The sequence below is a fragment of the Cyprinus carpio genome, chromosome B19, assembly GCF_018340385.1.
Source record: "Cyprinus carpio isolate SPL01 chromosome B19, ASM1834038v1, whole genome shotgun sequence".
NCBI lineage: Eukaryota > Metazoa > Chordata > Actinopteri > Cypriniformes > Cyprinidae > Cyprinus > Cyprinus carpio.
The window spans coordinates 6,983,418-7,009,705 of NC_056615.1; the positions used below are offsets into that span (position 1 = coordinate 6,983,418).

The 26,288-nt window shown below is 39.8% G+C and overlaps 2 protein-coding genes and 1 long non-coding RNA gene across 3 annotated transcripts in view; 2 read left to right on the top strand and 1 right to left on the bottom strand.

Annotated features, from left to right (window-relative positions):
* Positions 1–4,488, bottom strand: part of LOC122140609 — a 29,500-nt gene extending 25,012 nt beyond the window's left edge. Inside the window, exon 1 of the long non-coding RNA XR_006157193.1 lies at positions 3,796–4,488. This is a non-coding gene — a long non-coding RNA (uncharacterized LOC122140609). The remainder of the gene's footprint in view (positions 1–3,795) is intronic.
* LOC109085447 (atrial natriuretic peptide receptor 1-like) overlaps positions 1–26,288 on the top strand; it is a 1,054,061-nt gene that overhangs the window by 709,462 nt on the left and 318,311 nt on the right. The window lies entirely within an intron of this gene.
* LOC109111454 (protein Jumonji) overlaps positions 2,130–26,288 on the top strand; it is a 107,308-nt gene continuing 83,149 nt past the window's right edge. Inside the window, exon 1 of the mRNA XM_042744765.1 lies at positions 2,130–2,582. Within this exon, the coding sequence (XP_042600699.1) occupies positions 2,538–2,582 (45 nt within the window). The 5' untranslated portion in view covers positions 2,130–2,537. The remainder of the gene's footprint in view (positions 2,583–26,288) is intronic.

Sequence of the window (26,288 nt, forward strand, 5' to 3'; positions counted from 1 at the left end):
GAAAAGTTCTGAAAATTAAAATGAAAGAAAGGGTAAAATAAAAAAAAGAAAATACAGATTAAATAATTTAATATGTGCATACTACATATAAACAAGTCTTGCTAAGATTCAAAACATAGAATAAATAAAATCACAATGTTTATTTTAAAGGGTATTAATGAAATAAAGCTGCTGTCAGTTATGATTAGACAGGGCAAAAATTGGGCTAGTTTTCATTCCTTTTGGGCGGGTTTTGAGTCAGCTTTGGGCTGGAAATTTTTCTGGGACCTGGCAACCCTGTGTGATAGGCTGCTTAAAGAAAGCTTTGACTTGTGTTCAGATGAGCCCGTGGTGCTGCTGGAGAGTTCACTCACCGTCTGCTAGCTCCAGCCAAAAGGGACCACGAACCCTTTTCCTTTTTTGAAATTTTGTTTATTTCATCCTATCCTCTGATAAGCCTTTTCAAAACAAGATGTAACTCTCCACTGAACATTTACATCCTCACATGAATGAACCTACATGTTTTAAAGAGCCGGTGTTGTGTCTAAGTCTGTTTCCCCTTAGTGTTCCCGCTACGCAAACAGCGTACAGAGCACGCGCGTGTGCTCGTTCCACTGTTCCCACATAAATCTTTTTGTCATCTTATAATATCTACTATATATTTAGATATTGATCACAGGATCAATTTGAAGGTTTGGAAGGCTTTGCCGTCTGCGCTGTATACGTATGAAATATGAATGCAAATAAATGTACAATATAATTCTAACTCTAACAAGTATATTTTTCTTGTGTGTGCTTCTCAATCTCAGTTTAAAATAACTTATTGGCATTATATATACATATAACAAAACTCAGAACATATAAGAAAATAACAGTAGTGCTAAATAAAAATATTATATTAGAAACAAATGTGGAAAAATAACAATGATATTAATAATAATAATAAAAAAAGGTAATCTGTGAAACCAGATCAATAATATTAAAAGGATATATTTTTTCATTATAAGCTCTTCATATTTACAGCCAAGCTTGCTGATACTGTTGCTAGGAACTACCAGACTGAGATATTTGGTACCCAAAAGCAGGCATTTACGAACATGCACACACAGGTAAGTTCACACACTACAATCTTGGCACACAGATTCAATATTAACGAGGGAGATTGACGATGGAGATCAGAGAAGGAGATCAGGTAAGTACTTCAGGTAAGTTAAACACACAGTTTGCCTGTTTGTAAAGCTGCTTTGTCACAACTGCATATTGCATAAAGTGCTATAAAAATAAAGATGACTTGACTTGACAATAGGCCCATTGCAGTGTTTTCCCAGTGACCAAAGATATTATTTTATAAATTATACATTATTTTATTTGTTTTGTATTATGTATGTAAACAACCATGTCCCACACAACACTGAAACACATACTAGATAGAAACGTTTTACATTTATTTGAATTCATATTACATACATACACATCAAAGCCAAATCAAACCTTCAAATCTATCCTGTGATCAATACCTCAATATATAATAAACATTATAATGTGGTAAAAAAGTGCTATTAGTTTACCAGCATCAGTCTGATAAATGTTAGAACCTGCCTGTATAAGAAACACTGGGGGAACAGAATCCAATGGTGAGTCTGTTTGTCTAACACTGTAATTCCTACAAGTTAAATCATCAATATCCAGATACAACTAAAAATTTGATTCTGTAAATGTGATTATCATTTAAGTGAATTTTTGTATTAAAAAAAATTATTCAAGCTAATGTAGAGTAATTTTGCAGAAAATAGGTAAAGTACCACATGTCCTCAAAAGCATAAAAGGCCTATTGTATATAATTCAATCTCCCTCTCCCTCTCTCTCTCTCTCTGTGTGAGTATATATATATATATATATATATATATATAGATAGATAGATAGATAGATAGATAGATAGATAGATAGATAATGCCAATAAACTATGTTAAACTGAGATTGAGAAGCACACACAAGAAAAATATACTTGTTAGAGGTAGAAATACGTTGTACATTTATTTGAATTAATATTTCATGCATATACAGCGCAGTCGGCAAAACCTTCCAAACCTTCAGATCGATCCTGTGATCAGTACCTAAATATGGTAAATATCATAGGATGAAAAAAAGATGAGCGGAAACAGTGTGCTGGAACAAGTGGAACGAGCACACGCGCGTGCTCTGTACGCTGTTTGCGTAGCGGGAACGCTAAACTAAGAGGAAACATAGGGGGAACAGACTTCGACACGGCACCGGGATGAACATCACTGATGGAAGTTATTGTGGCGAATGGTTTTAACTATGGTATGCCGATGTGATTGTTTATTTTGCCCTTTACCCTTGGCGGTGGATCCCTGATTTTGGGATTATCGGCAAATCCCCGATTCTGCCAGGAATCATCAGCGATCGAAGAGGGAATTCTGCACAGCCAAGCGAACTACAGGGGATTTAAATCGCATTGCTCCGGGAAAAGAAGAGAAGCAGGAAGAAAATTCATGTGGCGATTCTCTCCTTAACAATAAATCATTTTGGATTGCAGAATGAGCAAGGAAAGACCTAAGAGGAATATCATTCAGAAGAAATATGTAAGTATTGATCGTTTGTACGCGGCTGACCTTAAGTTTGTTCGATGGTCTCGCGCTTGTGTCGATCTTAAATGCGTAAACTTTGATCACGGATGGCTCTTGTTGTGTTGAGTCTGGATTTGAAAACAAGACGCAAATGCATCGCACTATGTTCACAGCACTTCAACATATTTCAAGGATTTTCTCTGTAGTTGCTCAAACGTAGATTTTCCTCGCTTTTGCCCTGGTATCCTCATTGCGAACGCGCATGTTTCGCACGACAGATGTTACTTTACACAACTCGTTTGTAACCCTGTACGTGTTTTGTTTCGGGTTTGTTAGTAGTTTCTCAAACTCCAGCGTGTAAACATAATTGTGAGCAGAATGGCTTTGTTTGCTCTTCATTGCTTTCCGTCTCAAAGCCGCGAAGACAACCATATCGCCCTCTTTTATCCCGGGATATGTTTTCCCGAACTGATTTCTGCTGGAATATGGGTCATAAATGCAACTATCCCTGGCGTCTTTGATTTGTTTATCTCGGATGTAACTCGTTCTTTTTCAAGTGCACGCAATGGGCTCTTTAATGTTTTCAAAGTAACAGTGTAAGGAAAGCATTTCCTCTGCCCTTGACGACTGAGAAGGCTCCAAATTGGTGGCAGATGTAAAGTACATTTATTTAAGATTCAGAAGAGTGGATTGTCCTCACACTCTGTACAATTTTAAGTACAATACCCGGCTATAAAACACAAGATTGTGCCGCAGCCAGTATTGTGGGTATTATTAGCCTACTGTTCCTGAAACTCTCTTTTTATTTGCTCTGTTTGCGATTTCTCAGAGAGTTTCTGCACGTTTTATTGTTTAAGCAGAATGAAACCTTGAATGTTAACCGATCGTAATATTACACAACTGATTAGATTAAGCGCATGGGATGTCGTTTATAGTGGGATATATCCAGTCGCATTGCAGAGGTTCGCGTTTAAAGGAAAGCGACCATTTTACCGTCTCTCCAGCACGATGGGTGAACCGGCTAACTTGTCGTGGTATATTTGGAGAACTGGGGACTAAATAGGGCTTGAACTTTCTGGCTGGCGATTTTACTCTCCCCAGGAGCGGAATTAAGCAAGAGTACCATAACAAAAGCCCGAGTCTCCTCAGAGACAGCCGAGCAAACCTCGTATTAGTTAACCCTCAAAGAACTGACTGACTCTTAACCCGAGTTTTCCAGGCCCTTTACCTGTAGTTGAAGAGGAGTTTCTTTTGTAGTAGTTTGCGGGACTTTTGTTACATCTTCCATTGCTCCTGTCTTTGCTTTGTTTTTTTCTGTCATGCCAAGCCAGTGCCGAGAAATAAATTCCCGCCGGCGCGTGAAAGGGTTAGCTCGTGCAACCAATTTTGTCTGCTGCGCGAACTAGCTACGTGCTGTTATCTTTCCGCTTTACATGTATGTTTTAGTGATATTATTATTATTATTATTTTTAGTTCAGCAACAGGTTAAAAGGAGTGAAACAAACATTGGGAGGGTATAGGGTTAGGATGACGCACCACAGTTTCCACGCACATTATCGGTAAAGCTACAGCTCCGTGACAACTTATCGCTTTTCATATAGGTGATGGAAATTGTCAAACTTTGTGTACTTTTGTCAACAGTACATGTAACGTCTCATTGTCACAGCAGCCCACAAAAGTGTGACGCAATTACTTTTGTTGATTGACAAAGGAAATGAAAGTGTTGACAAAAGCAGTCCATCACACCACGTGGTGACCTTAGAAGAATGATTCAGTTTAAAGCCATTGTACTACTATCAGTTTAAAACACCTCCCTAAAATAAAACTTGTCAAAAGATTGTCAGGATACGCTTTGGATGCATTAGAGAAATGCAAGTGGTCAAATATTGGTTCCCTGGTTTATGGTCAATATTATTTATTTGAATAGTAATAAAAGAAAATGTACATACAGGAAACCCAATGTCATTGAGACCTAGAAATGTCTCGAAAGTGAATAAAATATGAAATAATAAAAAAATAATATATATTTCTGCTTATGCTTTGTTCAACATTTGAGTTATTCCATATGTAGTTGTTTCCATTTATGTAATTATTAGTGATTTGTACTAAATGTAAATTAATAAAAAAAAAAAAAAATGAAGACTGTATATGTGTTTAGGTCTTTTTCCTCTTTTTAAAATGTGGTCAGTTATTAGAATAACCTTTTTAGTGTTTGTTGATCTGTGTATGGTTACATGTCCGATGGGGATCTGCTCCATCTCATGGCCACATGCAAGTATGGTTAGGGTCATGATCCTCTGTGTTGGGCGTGTGGAACGGACCTGAACCGTTCAGAACACGGCTGTTCATGTCACATCTGTGCAGAGCTGGCAGCTGTGCTAAAATCTGGTCAGGCAAACAACAAAAACAACCTGAAGGATCTTTCCCCGGGGCCTGCACAACTCTTGGCCCCTTGGATTCAGCCTCCCCTTAATTAGCGTAAGACAATTATACATGCTTGGCTTAACCATATCCCCTGGAACATGAGTGCAAGGGATTTTTTTTTTTATTACCCCATTTTCCTTCACATGTGCTGTGAATATTATTAAAATTCATTTAGTGGAAAACGAGAGAGAGAGAAAAAAAATATGATAATAGATGTTAATAAGAGCAAACAAGGAAATGCAATTAGACCGTCCCTGATTGATAGACGTGTGTGAAAAGCAGAAGGGGAGCAAGTAGGCACTTCTGCTTTCAGTCGAGCTCCTTTAATGGCTTCTCAACCTGACACTCTCTGAAGCAACTTCTCTGTATAATTATTTTTGAGGGCTGTTTTTAGAGTGAAGAGTTACGCTGGTTTTGATTTCGGACTTTGGCTAATGAATGCAGCCAGAGCTTGCGTTTGTGTTCTTGTTCTGTTGAAATGAACATGGCACATGGTGCGGGGGGAACGGGGGGTTACCCATGGCTATTCTTCTTCTCTCGTTCTCCCTATCCCTCTCTCTCTCTCTCTCTGCAGGCCCAGCTGGGGTCGGGCCCTGATTCATAGACGTGTGGTGAGATAAGCACAGCTGCTGTAGGGGCCTTTACAAATGTAAAGAAGCTGTCAGTGTTTGTTTCATCAGGCGTACAACTGATGAGGGCCAAGTTGAAAAATCCACTGCAGTGTGTGGCGGACAAAAAAGCTGGAAACAAAAATAAAGACCAGGGCCAAGGCTCACCGAGCCCTCCCTCTGACCCCTTCCCCCGCTTTGAGTCCTCCAGCTTTACAATGTAAATGTGGGCACCTCGTCCATTTGTGAGGAGAAAGCTGCGAGGCTCTGCGTGTGTGCATGTGAGAGATTGTATGTTTGTGTTTGAGCGCCTGCCGCTAGCGCCACTGTGCTTCATTTTACCCTGTGTTTTAATGCAGTGGTTCTCAAACCTCTTCATGAAGTACCCCCAGCACTGCAAATTTTGTATGTCTTCCTCATCTATCACACCTGATTCAATTCATCAGCTCATTAGTGGAGACTGCAGGACCTGAAGTGGGTGTGTCAGATATAGAGAGACATACAAAACGTGCAGTGCTAGGGGTACTTCATGGAGAGGTTTGAGAACTACTGTTTTAATGCAAATGAGTACCCCCACCCCTGAATTTTCCAATGATGTGACATGGCAAAATTCATGGATCATACCCCAGGAGGCTAGCTGTTATAAAAGGGCTAAGTTAATTTTGAGAGTTTGTTAGTCTAGTTGTTCTAGATACAACACTCTCTTAATAATCCTAAAATGTTCTGTTGATTAGATTACATTTGTACAGAATCTGAATGTAGAGTTTATGTAATGATTCTATTATGGTCCTGTTTATTACTATCATGCACTGTCATGCATACTAGGAGAATGAAAAAACAAACTCCTACCTATTTTTAATTTAATTAAACTAACCATAACATTACTTTACAGTACATAAAATAAAAAAAAAATGTTAATGCGCATTCATTTGTGTAAATGTGTGTATGCAGTTCTTTAGGGTTGCATTTTGTTCACATTGTTGACAGATGTTGGTCATTAAAAAACATTTTACAATTTCAGCAGTGACTGTGCAAATCTCTTGCTCTAAAATGCCAGGTCACTTGGGCAAATCTGGCATGAGTGGCTGTTTATTAATTCTATATTTATCCTTTTAAATTTTGAAAAGGAAATTTTCTTGCCATAGTTCTCTGATATGATGCTCCACCTCACAACATCTTTACAAGAATCTGGCCTGGTGCAGTAACAGATAAGTGTTGCCTTTCTCCTTTATGGCTGTTGCATCACCGGCTTGGTGCATTATGCAATGTGACCTTTTGCTTATCGACCTTTACAATCATATGTGATCCAGCCTTTGCAAGTGTCGAGCTCCTTGGTCAATGTGTGTCTGCTTGCACAGGATTCACGCCCACATCAGCAAACATGCACGGGCGGTTACGTATGCGGATGTGCCCACGTAATGCAAGGAATTTGCTCTGCTGACATAAAACAGATGCAGTAGTTCTTTGATAAGTGGTACAGCTTGAATGTTGCGCTCAGAAAGAATGTTCTCCCTCCCTGCCTTTCATTACTCTGTCCTGTACTTTGTATTATGATGAGATAAGGGGGCAAAGTATTAGATGGAGTCTTTCTGATTCAGTGTTGTGAGCGAGTTGTGGTGGATGGTGTAAATCATGCACTGGAGAGGCTTAAACGTTGATGGAAGACTGTATCAGCAGAACTCGTAACAGCCACATAAACGTGGCTTTGGTCCATGTCTCCTGACTTGATGTGAAGTGTTGGTCTTTTTTCACAAAAATGTGAAGTGTTGGTCTTTTTTGGCCCTTTGCTTGAGGTCTCATACAAGGTCGCTGTCAGTTTCCAGGTTAAGGCAGGCGTACACTGTGCGAGTTCGGACATTTGGGAGGTTGTGAGCCAGTGTACATGTTGCGAATCAGTGATAATCTTGCCAAGTCAGTTGTTAAATGGCATGACTGTATGGCGAGCAAGTGGCACTTGCATGAGCTTTTGCCCTAAACACGGAAACATGGAGGTTTCAATGTTGTTTTAGCTTTGGATAGAAAAATAAAAACAATAAAATGATGAGCGTGCAAATGATTTGGTGAACAGCAAAAAACAACACAGTCATTCATTTCAACAAAAACAATATGTCAGTGTATGCGCACGATATAATGGTTATCTAGTATAATATACGTAGATCTAGCCTGTGTGATGTGATTGTGTATGATTCGGCAATAGAGGAGAGCCTACACACTTGTTAAAATCAGGCCAGCTTCGGGAAGTGCTTGTAAGGCGCTAGGTTCGTGATTTCTCTCACACGATGTGAGCCGCAACAATTTCCATGCAATGTCTCCCAGTGGGAAAAGAAACACTTGCAAGTAGGGCTGCACGATTAATCAAATGCCATTGCCATGCGCATTTTTATAGTAAAGCCAATTCTGTAATCAGCAAATCATCATCACATGCTTTCAGATGGAGCAGCATTTACTACACAGAGCCATAGTTCACTGACAAGTTCTGCAAAAAAATAGCTTCTCAGTGAACTCTGTGTAGTAAATGCTGTTCCATCTGAAAGCATGTGAAAATACCACATTTAATAATGTTTTTACTCCAAGCTCACTTCATAACGTCAGTCGAGTGTTCGAAATAAATCCTTCTGTAAGATGATGTGGCTTCTTACACAGAATAAGGCACACAACATATTTCATAGAATTCTAAGCAGTGATAAATGCATTGCATTATAAATATACTTTATTTTAATTAAAATTATTATAATAATAACTCAGATAAACCATATATTGCCATAATCATGGGCATATTAGTCACGTTGAATCAATAAAAGCAGTTAAAACTTCTATTTATTCAGCTACCGCTATAGGCATTTCCTAGGTTTCTTCTTTGGGGTATATTTGGAGTTTCAGCATGAGAGCGCCCTCTGGCCTTCGGATGGAGATTTACTGCTGATCACAGAACCGTGCTTCACTGAAAGATACGCAAAAGATAAACATCAACTAAAAAACTACAATCTCAACACCATATATTATTATCATGCAGCCCTACTTGCAAGCTCCTACTATGGCAAAAATGACATTTTGTACACCTGCCGTTACTGAAAGTGCAGACACAATAGTGACAAACTATTGTCAATAGTGTAGCGATGTAGGAAGCAAAGCTCACACATAATTTGCTGTCAAACAGCTTTTTGCTAGTCAACGTGGTGAATCTGTTTTCAAATTGAAATCTGCATGGGGAAATCTTAGACAATTGGATTCCTACTGAAATTACTATATTTTGAAAAAAAAAAAAAATCGGTTGTACAGTGGTACATGTGACTACACCGTAAAGGCAACAATGTCCTTCACCACAGGTCAGCACAATTTCAGAACATTTGCTAGGATTTTCTAAAGTGGCTGTTTTTACTATAATAGAAAATTTGTTATAAGAATTGCGGTTGTCTGTGCTGCTGTACAAAGTGTCTCTTTAATGCTGCAGTACACCACTAAATTTGGACCGTGTCTATATTTCAGTGTTAGGTCTTGGTCTAGATCTGGACCTCAAGGGGATATTTATGTAGAATAGAGGTTAAACTGGGATTACTGTACAAATGTATCCACCATTTTTCTGTCTGACCAATGGTGTACCTGAAGTATTGAAATGAATATCTCTTGCCACAGAGGAAATTGTAATAGTGAGTTCCTTAGGTTCAGTGGACCAGTATTCTTTAGTGTTGGTCATTTGTATTACATCCTAATACCTTGGTAATGCCAGAATTGGTACATCAAGGATGTACAATGATTTGTTCCCCTTTGAAGTTGTATTTCCAGACACACTTTCTCGGTTCCTTTGTGTTTTGTCTTGCTCGCTCTTGGCTCAAGGCAGGGTAACCTCACTGATGTTGTCGTGAATGCTGACATGTGGCCAAGATGTGGCAGCAACAGGCAGAACCCTTGGCAGGGTACTTCCCTTTCACAACTGTGTTCCCCTCCATGACGCTGACAGACCGTTCTGTTCTCTAGAGGTGTTTTTTTCTTTTTCTCTGTCTGCTTGTATGAATCATTGTGCCATTAGTCTTTGGAATTGCAGTATATTATCCGATATGTTCCGAACGTGCTGATCAGGTGCAGACTGGAATCGACAGTGCGTTGTGAAAGCAGCCATATTGAAAACATTTACTGTAATGAGGAAGTGGCTTATACCGTAATCATTTCAGGCTTTTAAAGATCAGCGTCTGTGGTTTTCGTATGTATGTGTGAGTGTAAGCGAAAACGAGTGAGAGCGCTTTTAGATGGAAGACCTCCCCCTTAGAGCCATGTAATGGAAGTGTCTTTGGGTACGCTAACCCTCCTGCCAGAACATTTGTAATTCAGTGCTGCGTCTCTCATTAGCCGGCGAGATGCGTGCCACTGGGAGCCATGTGGCTGCTTTTGTGCAAGTTCAGCTGCTTGAGGAGAGGCCAGTGGGGCCTCTCATAGGCCTGACACTGGGGTTAGTCATTTTGTTTAGTGTCGAGGGCCCTAGGAAGACATGCAGTCGTGTAGTGTTTGACTTGTCGTGACAGAAAGTGTGCTTTTTCCTGCACAGCCCTACCATTTTAGATCAAGGACCAGATCTGTGCATTTGAGGTATTGTTCGGCCGAGTATTGTTGTGAAGACACCAGTACAGTGGAAACCACTGCTGAACTATTTACACTGTGTGCGTTCAGCTTTGTATACACCATTAATCATTCGTTTTGTGGCCTGTCTGGATTGCCAGACCGCCGTGCTTGATGCTGGTTGATGTTCAGCCTGGTGGTTTCTTTTGGTTGGTTTTTCAATAGTGGCAAAGGAAACTTTGGAAATGCTCTCCTGCAGCCAAAGCTTTACTTTTGTGAATTCATCCTCTTCATCTCCACATCAGTGTGACTGAGCTATATATGGCTCGCTAATGCTACGGATCACAGGAAATTACAGGAAACAGATTGTGATTGAAGTTTGGAAAGAGTTGTACTCTTTTTGATATGGGTGCTGTGCTGGGTTTTATACTGGACGGCAATTATTTACACTGTGTAATAGAAGATAGATACTGTTTACACTGAGTAAATAGTGTAGATAATGTTTGTACCCAAGTGTAAATAGCAATAAATAGCATCTTGTTTACACTAAGTACCAGTACTGATGAATGTTAGTCACACAAAGTTTCAATAGAAATATGCTTTTTATGGCAAAAATAAATTTGGGTGTGACTATTGAAAATAGCCTTTTGCTCTTTTTTTTTTTTTATTGTTGTATTCTTGTTAATTGTAAACAAATAGGCTATAGTTGCAAATAAACTGCAACCTATTTATGTAGACACCAATCTGGTTTTTAGTCCAATTTCACAATTATTTTCAAATCCTGTTTTAGGATTCTAAAATCATTACCCTTACACTTTAAGACAAAATGTGCAAAAAATTTACCTTTAGGGTGTACAAAAATTCATAGTAATACCTTAAAAGGTTACTCCATCCCAAAATGAAAATTTTGTCATTAATCACTTAATCACCCCCCATGTCATTCCAAACCCGTAAAAGCTTCATTTGTCTTCGGAACACAATTTAAGATATTTTGGATGAAAACCGGGAGGCTTGAGACTGTCCCATAGACTGCCAAATAAATAACAGTGTCAAGGTCCAGGAAAGTATGAAAAGCATCGTCAGAATACTCCATCTGCCATCAGTGATCCAACCCTACCATTATGAAGCAACGAGAATACTTTTTGTACACGAAGAAAACAAAAATAATGACTTTATTCAACAATTCCTCTCCTCTGTGTCTCTCCAAATAAGCATAGCACCATTTTGGCAATTCTGAGCTGTACGCAGATGGCGTACGCTCTTCTGTGTCAGTCGCGCTGCACCGATGCATTGTTTTATTTTAAACCAAAGCGTAACTACACGTAAAAAACGTATCATTGTGGTGCGGCTGATACAGAAGAGCATATCATAACGTTACGGTTGAATCACTGATGGCAGATGGACTACTCTGACGATGCTTTTCATACTTTCCTGGACATTGACACTGTTATTTACTTGGCAGTCTATGGGACAGTCTCAAGCCTCCCGGTTTTCATCCAAAATATCTTAAATTGTGTTCCGAAGACTAATTAAGTTTTACGGGTTTGGAACGACATGGGGGTAAGTGAATAATGACAAAATGTTCATTTTGGGATGGAGTATCCCTTTAAGGGTACAAATAGCTACTCTAAGGTACTAAAATGCATCTTATATGGTACGAAATTGACCCTACAGGATACACCTTTTTTTCCCCTCTCTCTGACAATGTACTAATTTAGGAAACAGTTTAGCATTTGTAAACTTTTAAATTTCTTTTTCTTTTTTCTTTTTTTTTTTTTTTTTAAATGGCAATTGAAAAATGGCATGAATCTTAATTTGCTATATGTATGATTTTATTTTATTTTATTTTTTCACCCAAATAATGGGGCAGTGGAAAAAGACGTTATATCCCATCTTGCTATATGCTACTAATTTTTGGAATAGCACAATTGCATGTTCCTTTTGAATGAACGTAGTGGTGAATGTTTCAAAGAAACACATAATCACCATTTTCCGGTTTTATTTCTCTATGGTAGCACCTACATTGTCTTTAAACATAAGCTGACCCTCATGGCAAGGATCTCCGGTGTCTAACTCAGTTTTAGTCGCTGAAAGGCAAACCTGTCCATGGATTAAATGACAGTCTCTTGTTTAACCCACAAAACCTTTTGACAGTCAAGGACAAATCTGACAGGATCCAGATAATATCATTAAATCCAGTTCCAGATAGAGTTTCAGCCGTGGTGACTAATGGTGCTATTAGCTCTGTAAAGTGATCTGAATTTAAATCACTTTTTACACCACAATAAGCTCATCAAAGTCATCAGTTCCAGTCCTCTTGGCACACGGCCGTATACAACATTATAGCATTTACAAGCTTTATAACTTTCCCAATTCTCACATTTATTGTCAGGTTGGAAACAAGCTTTTCTAAATGAGCTACTTACTGTTAATTCAAGACAGAAGTTTCAAATTAATTAACACAGAACAAACAATCACTTTAGAAGTAAATACAGTATAATTTAACATCTCCATAGTGACTAAAAAAAAGTGTCAGTGTCTTGGAAAAAAAAGATCATTGATCACACATGCACTATGCCATCAGAGGGGCCTAGCCACTATGTTTCCATAGTAACCACCCTGTTGCCAGAACACGGCGTCTCTCTGTTTTTTTTTTTTTTTTTGCCACTTGAGTGTCTGAAAATAGTGGTGCTCGGTGGATGTTGAGAGCTCATAATGAGCTCTGGCTGCTCCAGGGAAGACAGAACAAGCTTCTTAACTGTTCACTCATGAATCAGATATTCTCAACAAATCCACAAGTGTTTTTTTTTTTTTTTTTTTTTTTGCACCATGTGGACAAAGCAAAACGCTCATTGCCAGAAAAGCCCAGGAGCTACTGACCGGAGCGACTGAAGTTTGTTTTAATGAAGCCCATTCACACACAAACGCACACGTGCATGTTAACGCTAAATGCTAGTGTGCGTAATGCCATCTGTTTTTATGCAGGTACTCAACAGTGAGGCTGGGCTGATATTGATTCTGCTGCTGATAAGTGATGCTTTAGTCCAGACTCGTGGTTAATGGCAGCGTCTGTTAGTTGTTTGTCTGCTGGCAGACGTGAGCTGCAAGCCCCTTTGCTCTTCCTGCCTTCCCATTTTTATCATCTCTCGGCTGCTCTGCTGGTCTCTGAGAGCACTACTTGAATCAGCGTTGCTCTCATTGGATTTGCATGCACTTGTCGGACTCTGCAATTTTGAGTTTGAAAGCCATAGCTGCTTTAATCAGGATACAAATAACAGGAGCTGAGGGGGGCCAAAACGCCACACTTAAAGAAATAGTTTACTAACTCCTATTTATTGCCTGATAGTTAATAAGGTAGTTGTTAAATTAAGTAGAATTAGGAATGTAGAATATCTGCTTTATAAGAACTAATAAATAGCCAATATGCTATTAATATGCATGCTAATAAGCAACTGTTTAAAAATGAGAATTGGTCCCTATACTAAAGTGTTACTACTTTGTTTGTTTAAAATTGAAGTTTATTTTAAAAAAAAATGACTGTGCATATGGTGCCAAAAAGAGAAATTGGTTGTATTAGATGAACCTCAACCCGAAACATTAATTGTAGGAGAGTTAACCCCATTAAAAATCTTAAGATAATTAAACTCAGGCGGACTGGCAGGAGTCGAGGTGAAGTTGGCTCGCAGATGCGCTGACGGATTTATGAGCAAACGCTTATAAAAGAATGCCACTCCTGACACAGTAAATGCAGTAATATTGAGTGACAGCATCATGTTTCCAGTAAACGTGTTTTAATGTACACACACAAGGTAGAATTTACAGATTTAGTCAGCCGTTTATTTCAACTGCTGTAATTTAGCTGGAATTAATGGTTGTCACAATTTCTTGCAAATATTTCGCTGAAGCGTCAAATTAGTCATAGTCTCGTATTTAGTGTCAGTTGAGGGCCAGAGATTCTCCGCTGGCTTCTTCCTGTGGAAAGTCTCAGTGACAGGCGAGGAGAAAAAGAGCGACTGTTTTTATGCCTCCTCATTCATGCACAGATGTGGGAAATCACCATGTTTTTTGCCTTTGAAAATTTCAAGTCAGTAGCTATTTGTGTTATAATTGAAATGAAGGATGTAATTGCTCAGTTTTCATCATTTTGTTTTTGCATTTGACTGAAAACCAAGTAATGTGAAATCTCCTCCTCCACGCCATGAATCATATTCACAGAATGCAAGAGCACGTTGAATTTATTTAGTGCTTTTTTTTTCCTCCCACCTGTCAGGAATCTTTCTTTCATATCGCATGTAATCATTTTTCGCATACCCTGATTGCTCTACTAGCCTACTTTCCTGCTCACGGTTTTTTTGTTACTTTATTGTTCTTTTCTTTTTTTTCCATTTTCTTGCGTTAGCTGCCCTTTCCAGTGCCTCCCTGCTGACAGGCTGGGAAGGGAATCATCTGTGAGAAAGTAACAGCAATCCATGAGGTGAAAATCATTTCTTAATTGCTGTGATTTGGGCAGTGACCTGCTTGTGAGAATGGGTTTAGTTTGATCCGAAAAACGCCCTGAGCGAGCTTCTAACACCTGGCTGCCTGTCTGAGGCCCACACAGCCTAATCGGGCCTAAAAAAAAGCTGGTTTGGTAGGAGGAAAACAGCGGATGCTTTGTTTGGCTGTAACGTGTGTGTGTGTGTGTGTGTGTGTGTGTGTGTGTGTGTTAATGGGAGGCTTGCACATTATGATCTATTTTCCTCTCAGACCTGTATGGATTTTTTGCACCGCGGTGTGATAATTAATGGCTTATGTGTAAAATATAGTTTCACGCTTTTTCATTAATTTAACTCGCCTTAATGGCACATACATGTTCAAAACAGGCTCACAGTAACCATTCACCATTTCAAATGATTTATTATAGCTATTTTACTCATTTTTACTCCTCTCTTTGTATTTATCTTATGTCTTTTTATTGTTTTGTGTGTTTTTAAATTACATCTGGCCATTTGACTTCACATGTTTGCTGTAGTGTGAAAAGTTTGGGGTTGGTGAATGTAAAAGTATTAATGTTAATACTTTCATTCAGCAAGGACACAATAAAATTGATCAAAGTGGCAGTGACATTTATCATGTAGCAAAATACTTCTGTTTTTAAATAAATGTTGTTCTTTGGAACTTTCTTTGGAAAGTTTCAACAAAAATATTAAGCAGTAAGTGCTTATTGTAAATAATTGAAATGTTTCTGGAACACCAGCACATATTGTATTGTTTTCTGTGACACTGAAGATTGGAAAATGCTAAAAATTACATATGCTAAAAATTTCGATGGTTGAATGCACTCAAAGAGAGCTCTTATTTTTGTATTTTTTGCATGCTACTCTATTTCTATTTCAGTGCGGTGGAGAGACAGCAGGTCTTGCGCAGTGCCTGTCTGTGGTCACCCGGCCGCTCTGCTCTTGTCAACTGTCACTTTCTGCTGTGGTTGCATCCCTCAGCACCAGAGTAACTGGTAATCTTATCTCACTGTCAGTTCGCCTTACTCTCTGCCTGCCTTCTGAGCCCCCGTTAACCCCTCGAACCTCAAGCTGCCGCCAATGTCACCTCCCCTCCGTCTTGCGCAGAAAGATTGAGAAAGTGAACACCCGTTGAACTCCCATATCTGACCTTATTATTCTTGACAGACTCTGCACTAATAAATCCAGCTCTGCTGCACTGACTCACAATCCTGATTGTACGTAATGCTTATTAAAGCAATTATCCACAAGGGGCTGTGCATTAACAGTGATGTTACCAGGGTATTGTTAGGCACACATGGTGCTTAACTGTGGTAAAATCATTGTAATCAATGGCCTTGAATGGCTTATTGCTTTCCTATAGTAATGACAATAAAAGAAAAAAAATGCATTTAATACTACGACTACTACTACTAATAAACAAAATAAAACTTTCTCCACTAAGTATCTTGCATATGTTGGCTGTCAGATTTTAGAGCTTTTGTCAGTCTGACCATTGAATCAAGTCCGTCTAGGGCCCCAAGGCTACTCCACTGGCTGAAATCATTTTAAGGGAACTATGTTTAGTGCCTTTTTAGAAATGCAAAATCACTTGTTTTATGTATGTGGTCTGAATGATGTTTCCTTAATCCCTGCTGAAAAACCAGTTTAAGATTAGCTGGTTTGTTGGCAGATATTTAGGATTTTTGGGCACTTTAGCCAATCAGATTAAAACCAGATTAAACCAGTTAAGACCAGCAAACCATCTTAGGCTGGTTTTAGCTGTTTTGTCAGCAGGGGTGTCCTATAAATTGGACAAACCAGTTAAAACCAGCTTAGGCTGTTTTTAGCTCTTTTGTCACCTCCTATGTCCTGTAAATCAGATAAAACTGATTAAACCAGTTAAGACCAGCAAACCATCTTGGGCTGGTTTGGCTGTTATTTATTTATTTTTATTTTTTTCCTTCAGCAGGGATGTCTTTTAAAGTATAGTATAAAAATCATAGCTATAGATTGTGAAATAAAAGCTTTTCTCTTTGTTTGTTTGTTTGGCTAAGGTTTGCAAGCTAACTGGTCGACTTGCAACACTAGCAATGACTCGAGGCCCTTTTTTTTATAAAATGCAACAACTTTTTTTTTTTTTTTTTTCCATGTTTCTATTTTGAGAAACATGCTAAAAACCCTGCCTGTCTGTGGTTTCATTTTATTGTACAGATGCTTTTTACAATCCTTAAAATAAAGGTGGTCAACTAATAGCAGGCCAGCTAATCGCTAGTGGTTTGTCAGCCACAGAGCAGTGGCGCTAAAATCCTGTAGAGGAGCACCCCTTCCAAACCTGGGATCAGTTTTCAAACTAACTCTTTCTGGCTGAGTATTATCCTGCCAGATTGTCCTCTTCCTCCAGCTAATGCACTGTAATATGATGTAATGTAATAATGTTGTCTCTGCGCGACTGGTCATCTTTCTCTGCCTGTTTTCAGTATGAACGCTGCAGTTGGCTCACGTCTGCAGCAACTCTTTTCGCGAGCTGCCCCCTTGATGTTGTGTAACGTGTGCTGTGTGCAAACCGTCAACCCCTCAACCCCTCTCACAGGGAAAAGACCGTAAATCAACCAGGCACTGTGGTGACACAATAGTCACAATGGCTCAATCTTTCATGCTTGACGAAGTGCCTGAAAAGTGCAAATCAAATTTGTGCTGAGCGTTGTGCTGAGCGTTATCACAGTTCCTGGTAAAGTGGTGGGCACCTACCTTTGAGCTAGCTGACCTTTTTGTGGGTGTTTACCATGCAGGAGTAAAGCATCATTTGCTCAGCTTCTTGTCGTTTCAAACCTGTATGCCAATGGGATCCAATGCAGTTTAAAAATATTTTTTTCTTTCACAGAAAAAAGTCATACAGGTTTGCGATTACATCAAGGTGAGTGGATAATCAGAGCAGTTTCATTTTAGGTAATGTAATTCCTTGGGATTCCTTGAGTTATTCCATCAGGCGAAATATCATCTGGTCTCAAGTAGCACAACTTGAGGTAAAATTCTGAGGCACTAATGGTGCAAAATGAGTTATGCACTAAAGTTTAAGGCATAGAAGTCTCCAATCCCAAGTATGAGCAATGATAATAGTGATTTATGCATTTTTAACTATACCTGCTGATTATTCTTTTGAACATTTCCCACAGATTGGAAGTTTGTCTAATGTTTAAGTGCATTTTAGTGGATTCCTGCTCATATACTGTGTTCATATGCTGTTCTTTTGGCAGGAGACCAGATCATTACAGTCAGGATTATGCGCTGAAGCTCTATTTAGAAGAAAAGTCATAAAGGCATCCTTCAGTGTATTTTGGCTAAATTGAGGCCTATAGCAGAAGAAAATAGAGTGTGGAGGTTTTGAGGTTTTTACTTGACAGGTTCTTCTTGGAGATGACTGGCACAATTTCAAGACCTGCTTGTTTTTCATCTGTCAAGATTGGACAGGTTGCACTAATTCTTGGTGTTTTCCCATGACTTCTCCAACAAAGGAAGTTGTAATGCTTATTTAAGAGGCAATGTGCACAAAAAGTTTTTTGCTTTTTTTCACTGTTGTGAGGCAATCTGGTGGGTCTATGGGGTGGTATCTGCATTGGCAGGTGGGGCGGCTTAACTGTCAGGTCAACCGTGCATGACTGTGTAGAGACATCCTGTAACATGAGAGCTTCAATCACGCTGGCGTTCTAACTGCTAACGTCCAGTTAGTATTAGCTGTACCTGTTTTGATGGAAACTACCGTGGTTAACATCATGGACATTGAACGCTATCAGTTTGCAGGCGTCATTGGTAAGGACAAGAAATCAATTCCCTGGACAGATATTATTACTAGGGTTGGAAAGTACCTGGATTTTGATAGTAGTTCTGAACTTTATTGCTTTTTATTAGTTGTGTCCTTGTAGTGTATTTTTTTTATGTTTGAGAATATTTTTCGGCCTTCTGACACTTTTTATAGGAACACTGAGAATAGGAAAGAAAATGACCAGAGGAGAACAGGATCAGGAGATGTTGCAAGCTGGATTTGAACTTCCATTGCCTATGTGAGCATCATGGCTCAATGCATTCGCGCACATGCTTCAACCACGGCTGACGGCATAATTGTAGTTTTTCTTAAAGGAAACATTAGCATGCGTAACGATTAAGGCCACAAAAGGCCACAACAGTTTTTCTTTATTTTCCCAGAACAGGAAAACCAAAATGGTTTTCTTGGCCTAAGAGAGTTTTTTTTTTTTTTTTTTTTTGTCTCCTCCTAACAGGACTGTAAGGTCATGCTCTGAGAGACCCATTCAAGGTCCCTCTGAAAAAATCAGAAGCACTGATGCACAGCTGTGCCATAAACTTGAGAAAAAAAAAAAAATGTGTCGGGAACAGTGTGTATTATGGACGTGCCGGGTTGAATTCAAGTACAAGTATCCACATTATAAAGGAATGATTTGCGTATAATGATAGTTGCCGCCTGTAGTCAGAGCTAAATTTAAGATGGCCTCTGAAGACTCTCTTCCTGTCAGGCTGCTGTTAACACCTCTCCCCTGCTCATAGGGGGCGCGGGGGGCTTCTTTGTTGCAGCTCACCAAGAGAAAGAGAAATAGTGGAAGGAGAATACAGAGCCTGAAGCGATAACAGCCATGATGACAGGCCCATCACTCCACCCAAACCCACACTTCTGGAGAATGATACATAAGCTCATGTCCAACACCATGGAAGTAATATTTTTCCATTTTCAGATCTCTGTTTGTTTACTCGGGATATGCAAAATGGCATATTGTCAAAACTGACTAGTCAGTGGGTTGTCTGAATGACTAGTCGACTACAACCAGTATAATTAGGCAGGTTTGGGCTTCATCTGACTCTGATAGGATACCATTAACATAAGATTTCAAAACTGGCTGGATATGCAACAGAAGGGAACAGGCAGCAGGGGTCTTGATGTACTTAAAGGGATAGTTCACCCAAAAATCAAAATTATGTCATTAATGACTCACCCTCATGTCGTTCCAAACCCGTGAGACCTCTGTTCATCTTCGGAACACAGTATAAGATATTTTAGATTTAGTCCGAGAGCTTTCTGTTCCTCCATTGAGAATGTATGTACGGTATACTGTCCACGTCCAGAAAGGTAATAAAAACCTCTTCAAAGTAGTCCATGTGACATCAGAGGGTCCGTTAGAATTTTTTGAAGCATCGAAAATACATTTTGGTCCAAAAATATCAAAAACTACGACTTTATTCAGCATTGACTTCTCTCCCGGGTCTGTTATGAGCGCGTTCACAGCACATCCGGTTCGCGAACGAATCACTCGATGTAACCGGATCTTCTTGAACAGTACACTGACTGAACTGATGACCGAGCCAGATAACAAACGAAACATTGACTCGTTCTCGAGTCAAGAACCGGTTGCATCGGTTTTCGGATCACCGGTAGTAATGGGAAGTTCTGTTCTTCTCCGCGAACCGGTTCTTTCGGACAGTTTGATTCAATAAACCGGTTGCCGAAAACGGTTCACCAGTTCTTTTGCGCTCGACGTAATGACTTCATTGGCGATGATTGCCCTTGATTCAAGCCTTCGGTTTACCCGCGCTCATAACATTAGCACAGAATCAGTTCAGAATCAATCACCAAAAGAACCAGTTCAGTTCAGACGCGCTGTGTGTCAGTCTGAATCACGCATGCGCAGTATCATCAGCTCCTCGGTTCTCGAATCGGACGCGTCAGACAGAAACGGTTCTTGACTCGAGAACGAGTCAATGTTTCGTTCGTTATCTGGCTCGGTTCAGTCAATGTACTGTTTTAGTAAATGAATTACTCCGGGATATTGGTTTATTTGAACTCAGAGGGAGTGTCAGCCATGTTAAAAAAGTTAACAGCTTAAGTCATTTGTGGATTAATGCTTATTGTTGACGCGAACCGTTTCAAACGATTCAGTTCGATTTGGTGAACTGGTTCAAGAAGATCCGGTTACATCGAGTGATTCGTTCGCGAACCGGATGTGCTGTGAACGCGCTCATAACAGACCCGGGAGAGAAGTCAATGCTGAATAAAGTCGTAGTTTTTGATATTTTTGGACCAAAATGTATTTTCGATGCTTCAAAAAATTCTAACGGACCCTCTGATGTCACATGGACTACTTTGAAGATGTTTTTATTACCTTTCTGGACGTGGACAGTATACCGTACATACATTCTCAATGGAGGAACAGAAAGCTCTCGGACTAAATCTAAAATATCTTATACTGTGTTCCGAAGATGAATGGAGGTCTCACGGGTTTGGAACGACATGAGGGTGAGTCATTAATGACATAATTTTGATTTTTGGGTGAACTATCGCTTTAAACAGTTATTTTCAAATTGACATTTCTTTAAAGGAGATGCATTTAGAAAATTCAAGTTTCTGAGATTTTACACCATGGTACCACAAAAATATCAAAACTCTCAAATTACGTGTTGAGAAAAAAAAATCTAGGTTGACTAGTTGACCTCACTAATCGACTAGGATGACTGGTCATTTCTATAAAATATAGAATTTTCGAACTCCTTTTTATAATTCAAGTGTCTTTTTAAGGGTCATGAGAAAAGATTCAGCGCTTGTTCATTTGTTATCCAAGAGCGAGAACGTGTTTTTCTTCCTGCATAAACCAGCCTGACCTCCCACGGCTGCTGCCACATTAGCCAGACGGCCAGGAGGCTGCGAGCATGTGTGTGTTATTTGAGTGTGTGCATCTGAAGCCATTTATTCTCAGTCCCTCAGTCTCCCGTGTGTAAATTTTTGTCGCCACACGGCTGGTTACCTCCTGTGTGTAAACATAAAGCTCAGAGAGGTTAAGAAGAAGAGTCGCTGTGTCTCCTGCGCAGGGAAAGAGTTAACTACTCGTGCAGCAGTGAGAGAGAGAGTGTGCGAGTGAGCAAATGAATGGCTGTGAAAGCGAGCAGCATGCTGCTGTTGTTAGGGTGTGGGAGGGGGAGAGAGGTAGGCAGAACTATGAAGATGCCTGGCCAAGTCTGTGGTCGCTTGCTGTTTCTCTAGGGCCTCTGATTGGCTGGCACTACGGTAGGAGAACAAAGTACTTTTGATGGGTACGCTGCACGTCCCTGGGTCTAATGGGACTCTGAGTGTGTGTGTGGGGGGTGGGGGGGTGACATTGTCCCACCTTTAGCCAGCCGCTAAGAAGCAGTGGCATTTGCACACAAGGGCTATCTTAAAAATGCTACCATTTTTCTGCAGTATGTATACAATGCAAAGTATGCAAAGAACCAGATTGTCCTACCCAAACTACTTTATCCCACAATGCAAATGCATTTGACTTGACTTTCCATTTCTAATATGACCAATAAACTAGAAACACCCCAGTCAGCTGTTTTTTTTTTTTTTTTTTCTTTTAGGTCAGAGATTTATTACATCATTAGATGAATTATGACAAACACTCACATTTTAGAGATGATGACTGGACAAGTGACCACAATGCGGGTGTTTGAAATGTTTATTAGCCAGATGTAAGCACTGTAAAAATAGTTGGCAGTATTCTGTATATTCTTTGCAGAATTTCTACGTGTACAAAAATTGTTAAATGCACAGGTGTTCAATCCAAGAACACAGTGTTTTGGCCCAGATGCCTTAATTTTTACAATTAAAATAAATCTCCCTCTTAGCATGTACTGTTCATTATTTGGCAAGTATTGAGGAATTCTTTGATGCTGTGCCATATTCAGCATCTTATTTTCTTTGAGCTGAATGCCGCAGCAAACTTTGAAATTCCTGCCAATTCTCATATTGCAAAATTGCCTGTTTGTTGGCCTCACTGTTAGCGACTTAAAAATCAATTTTGCTTTCTTGCTTTGTCTTTTTTTTTTTTCTTTTGACACTCAGCACTTTTCCCTCAAGCCAAACCATCTGCCATTGTTGAAAATTTCTTTAAACTGCCATAAACATTGTTCATTCACTTCATTTGACTCCAGTGAAAACACTTATCTACACGTGGTGATGACGGGAGCTATAAATGCTCCCAAATCAAAGGCTCCGTGTGTGTAGAGAGTGAGTGACACTTTTACACATACAGAAAGCTTGATGTTACAATTCGCTTTCATAGAAAAATGACAGGAAAATTCCAGAAACATATCTGCCTATTGAAGGAGGGACCAGAGTCATATCTAGAGACTTGAAGGTAAGATCTTTTGACCTGATTGAAGTAACCTCCTATTAACACCACCTAGAATATCTTAGTAACCACTTGGCAGCATGTGAAATAAAACCTTATCAACCGCATAGCAGTACCTTAGTATTATGATGTGGTCTTCTGCAAAGGGAAGGGTCTCTCATGTTTTAAGCAGAAAATAGGCAAATGTAGTTTCACCACAATGCTCAAGTCATTTCTCAGTAGTTAAAACAAAAATCTCATTCTGATTTTTCTTTTTTTTTTTTTCTGTCACGACCCCACATCATACTGTTAAAAGGAGAGAGTGGGTGATGATAAATTCTGAGCATTGATGATCTGTGTTTTCCCCCTCCCCCTGTTTTCAAATGGCTTTTCTGTTACAGTAACTGTTTCCTCCCAGCGAAAGTGTCTGAGTCACCTGCACCTGAATAAAATCTCTGCTTAACCTGGATATTTAAATTCAACCTGGCGTTAGTAGCTGCTATTTGCCTGTAATTTGGGAGAAACACCCTGTGCTTTCTGCAGAACCCTCCCCCTCTTTGTTGTATTGAAATGTTATTGTTCCTCGCTTCATTGTTATCAACTGATTCACGATACTGAGCTTGTTTCAAATGTTAATCAAATCACCTAACCTTCACTGAAATGCATGCCAGCCCATTTACACCTCCTACAGTACTCTAGAAAAGAGGATATTCTGGAAAAAGGTTGTTTTTAATCAGCTCTGTTATGGTTGACTTGGCAAAAATTAGTATGTGGTTCACTGTAAATTTGTACTGTACCACACCTCAGGTGGTGAGTGTATGTGGAGTGAAGGGTACTCCTATTTAAAGTTAGCGTGCTGTTAGCTACGCTAAGGAAATGGGGTTTCCCTCTGTGCTTCCCTGCCTGTGGCATTTACCAGGAAGTGAGTGTTATCTGTTCTGAGATCAGTTTCATTTTGACTTGTATTGTCGGATTGTAAATATATGCAGGTCACAGGTGAAGAGTTGTGCAGAAATCAGTTTTGTGTTGAGTAAGCTGAAGCTCAGAAATATGAGTTGCCATTTTGTTTTTGATTACCAAAACAAAACAAAATTTCTCATATACACCAGGATTCAGGTGTCTTCATTATAGGATGCGTTTCGTTGAACCATGTTATGAGTTTCTGTTCATCTATAAAATTAAATGGCACCAAGTGAATGTGTTGCCATAAAATGTTAGAAATGAGCACCATGCCAACTGTAAAGCTTACTGGGTGTTTTTATAGCATTTTTACTCAGATTTTTTATTTTTTTTTCAATTTCTTGGCCACTGTTACTTTTCACCATGGACGATTGTGGGTGGTATGTGAAATTTCAAAACCTCTCACGGAAGCTTTCATTGCCGCTGTGTATTAGCTGATTAAAAAGTACAGTTACACATGTTTAGGTGGAAGTGAGTAGGAGTAAACATGATGAAAGGCTCATGCATGCAGCTGAATCGTGGAATCTAATCAGCACCGCTTCCTGGTGTTTCATTGATTTTCTAGGAGGCCCACGTTGGGGGAAATATCTAAATGGATCTCAGTGTGCGTAATTCAGTTTCCGACCAAGGCTGGGTAAACTTTTGGGTTTTATGCTAAGGCTTTTTTAACCTTCTCATTTGAGTCATTAAGTTTAGAATAGGATGCACCTTTTGAAAAAATAAAATAAAATCTTTATGATAAACAGTAGGCTAGTGTTTTGCATTCACATCTGTAGTTTTCTGTTGTTCTGTTAGAAGCCTCCCACCCTGGGTTGATCAGAAGTAATACTATCATGTCCAAATCCAGCTGTTGTAAAGGATGTTGGTTATCGTTCCCTTGCTGCCTTAAACGCCACTCTCTTTTCCCACAATCCCCCTCGTACCTTGGCCAGCTCCCTCCCACTCAGGGTTCAGAGGTTCAGCCAGTGGTGACGCCGCATCCGTCTACCCCCCACATCCCCATCATTCTTTTCTTTCCACGTCCTTGCAGAATGGGAGCATTTGTGTCGAGTTTCTCCCTCAATCACGTGTGGGTGACTGGCTCTTACAATGAGAACACTGTAGGCTCGGTTCCCAGCAGAGAACTCAGTAGTTCCTCCCGCTGAAGGAGGGAGAGATCTGGATGGGAAGGCTAGCTGATACGTGTGATCCGTTCCTCCCCCGGCTTGGCCTGCTGAATAGTGCAGTGTCTTTGGTGAGAATGCCGGGCTGTTTCGCCATTCCGGTGGTCTGGTGCATTACAGGTCTTTTCTCCTCATGCACTAGTCTAAGACCCTTGCATTTTCTCATGCTTGAGCCCTTAAAATTGAGCCATGAGTCGTGACTTGTTAGAATCTTTTCCTAAATCTGTTTATCCTGCTCTTCACAGCAAGCTTTTGAGTTGTAGTGAGAAAAAATCTGTTCGAGGGTTGGGACTTTGAGGCTTTGGCACATCAGGGGAACAGCTAGGGAGTACTATAAATACTTCTCTGAGAGCTGTGTGTGCAAGCCAACCATGTGACCAGCATATCTGGACATCTGAAATCCCAGGCTGTGTCCTCCAGTTCCTGTAAGACAGTGGCAGAGATCAATGAATGCTCTCAAAATAACAGATGTTTGGGCCAGGTCTGTACACTTGGTTACTGTTCTGTAACACAGCCAGTCTGGTATCCCATCCCATTGTGAAAATTGGTGTTTGAAGAGAAGGAACTATGGTTCAACCCTTTACCGTGCTTCCTGTGAAAGCCTGTTGATGCCAAATCAAAAGCTTCAACACAAAAGAAGCGTTCATGATAACATATACAACTTCTCTATAAACTCTTGCCATGTCTAATAACAGTTAAATGTGAGCAGACTTTGTGACATGAGCTGAAAACAAAAGTTATTACAGTGGAGGTGCAATGAAATGTTTGCAGAAACAAAGAAATGTGCATTAAAGTAAACAGGATCAATTTTGATGTCATGTTGGCTTAGAGGCAGGTACAGCTGACCATCAGCAGCAGTGGAGGAAAGCCGGCTCCTGTTACTTTATTTAGTAGGGTAATAGAGCTCTCATGCTCAGTTTACCTCAAAACAAAAGACTGTCTGGTACTGATGGTGTGAGATGTGTTTTAATGTACATGTGCGGGGGAGGGATAGTGTGAGAGAAGAGCTTGTGAGAAAATAATCCAATTAGTCAAGACACTACAGTGATGGAGATATTTGTTCGACCGACTCTAGTCGCACCTCCAGTGTTATTGTGTCAGTTTACTGAGCTGGTCACACGTTGTTCAGTGTTTCTTTTCATGGTATTTGATGCTAGTCAGTGTTCAAAGGCTACGTCTGGCTTTAGGAATGTCTGGAATGACTTTAGAGTGTGTCAGGGTAACCTCAAGAATTCCTTGGGATTCTATCCTTGACCTCATGAATGATTTTAAAGTAGCTTCCTTGAGCCCCCTTATTGGCACATACAGAAAGAAGAGAGAAAAAAGACAAAACGATTGACTTTACACAATTACAGACTTCTTAATAGCCTGTCTTGATAGTAAGACTTGA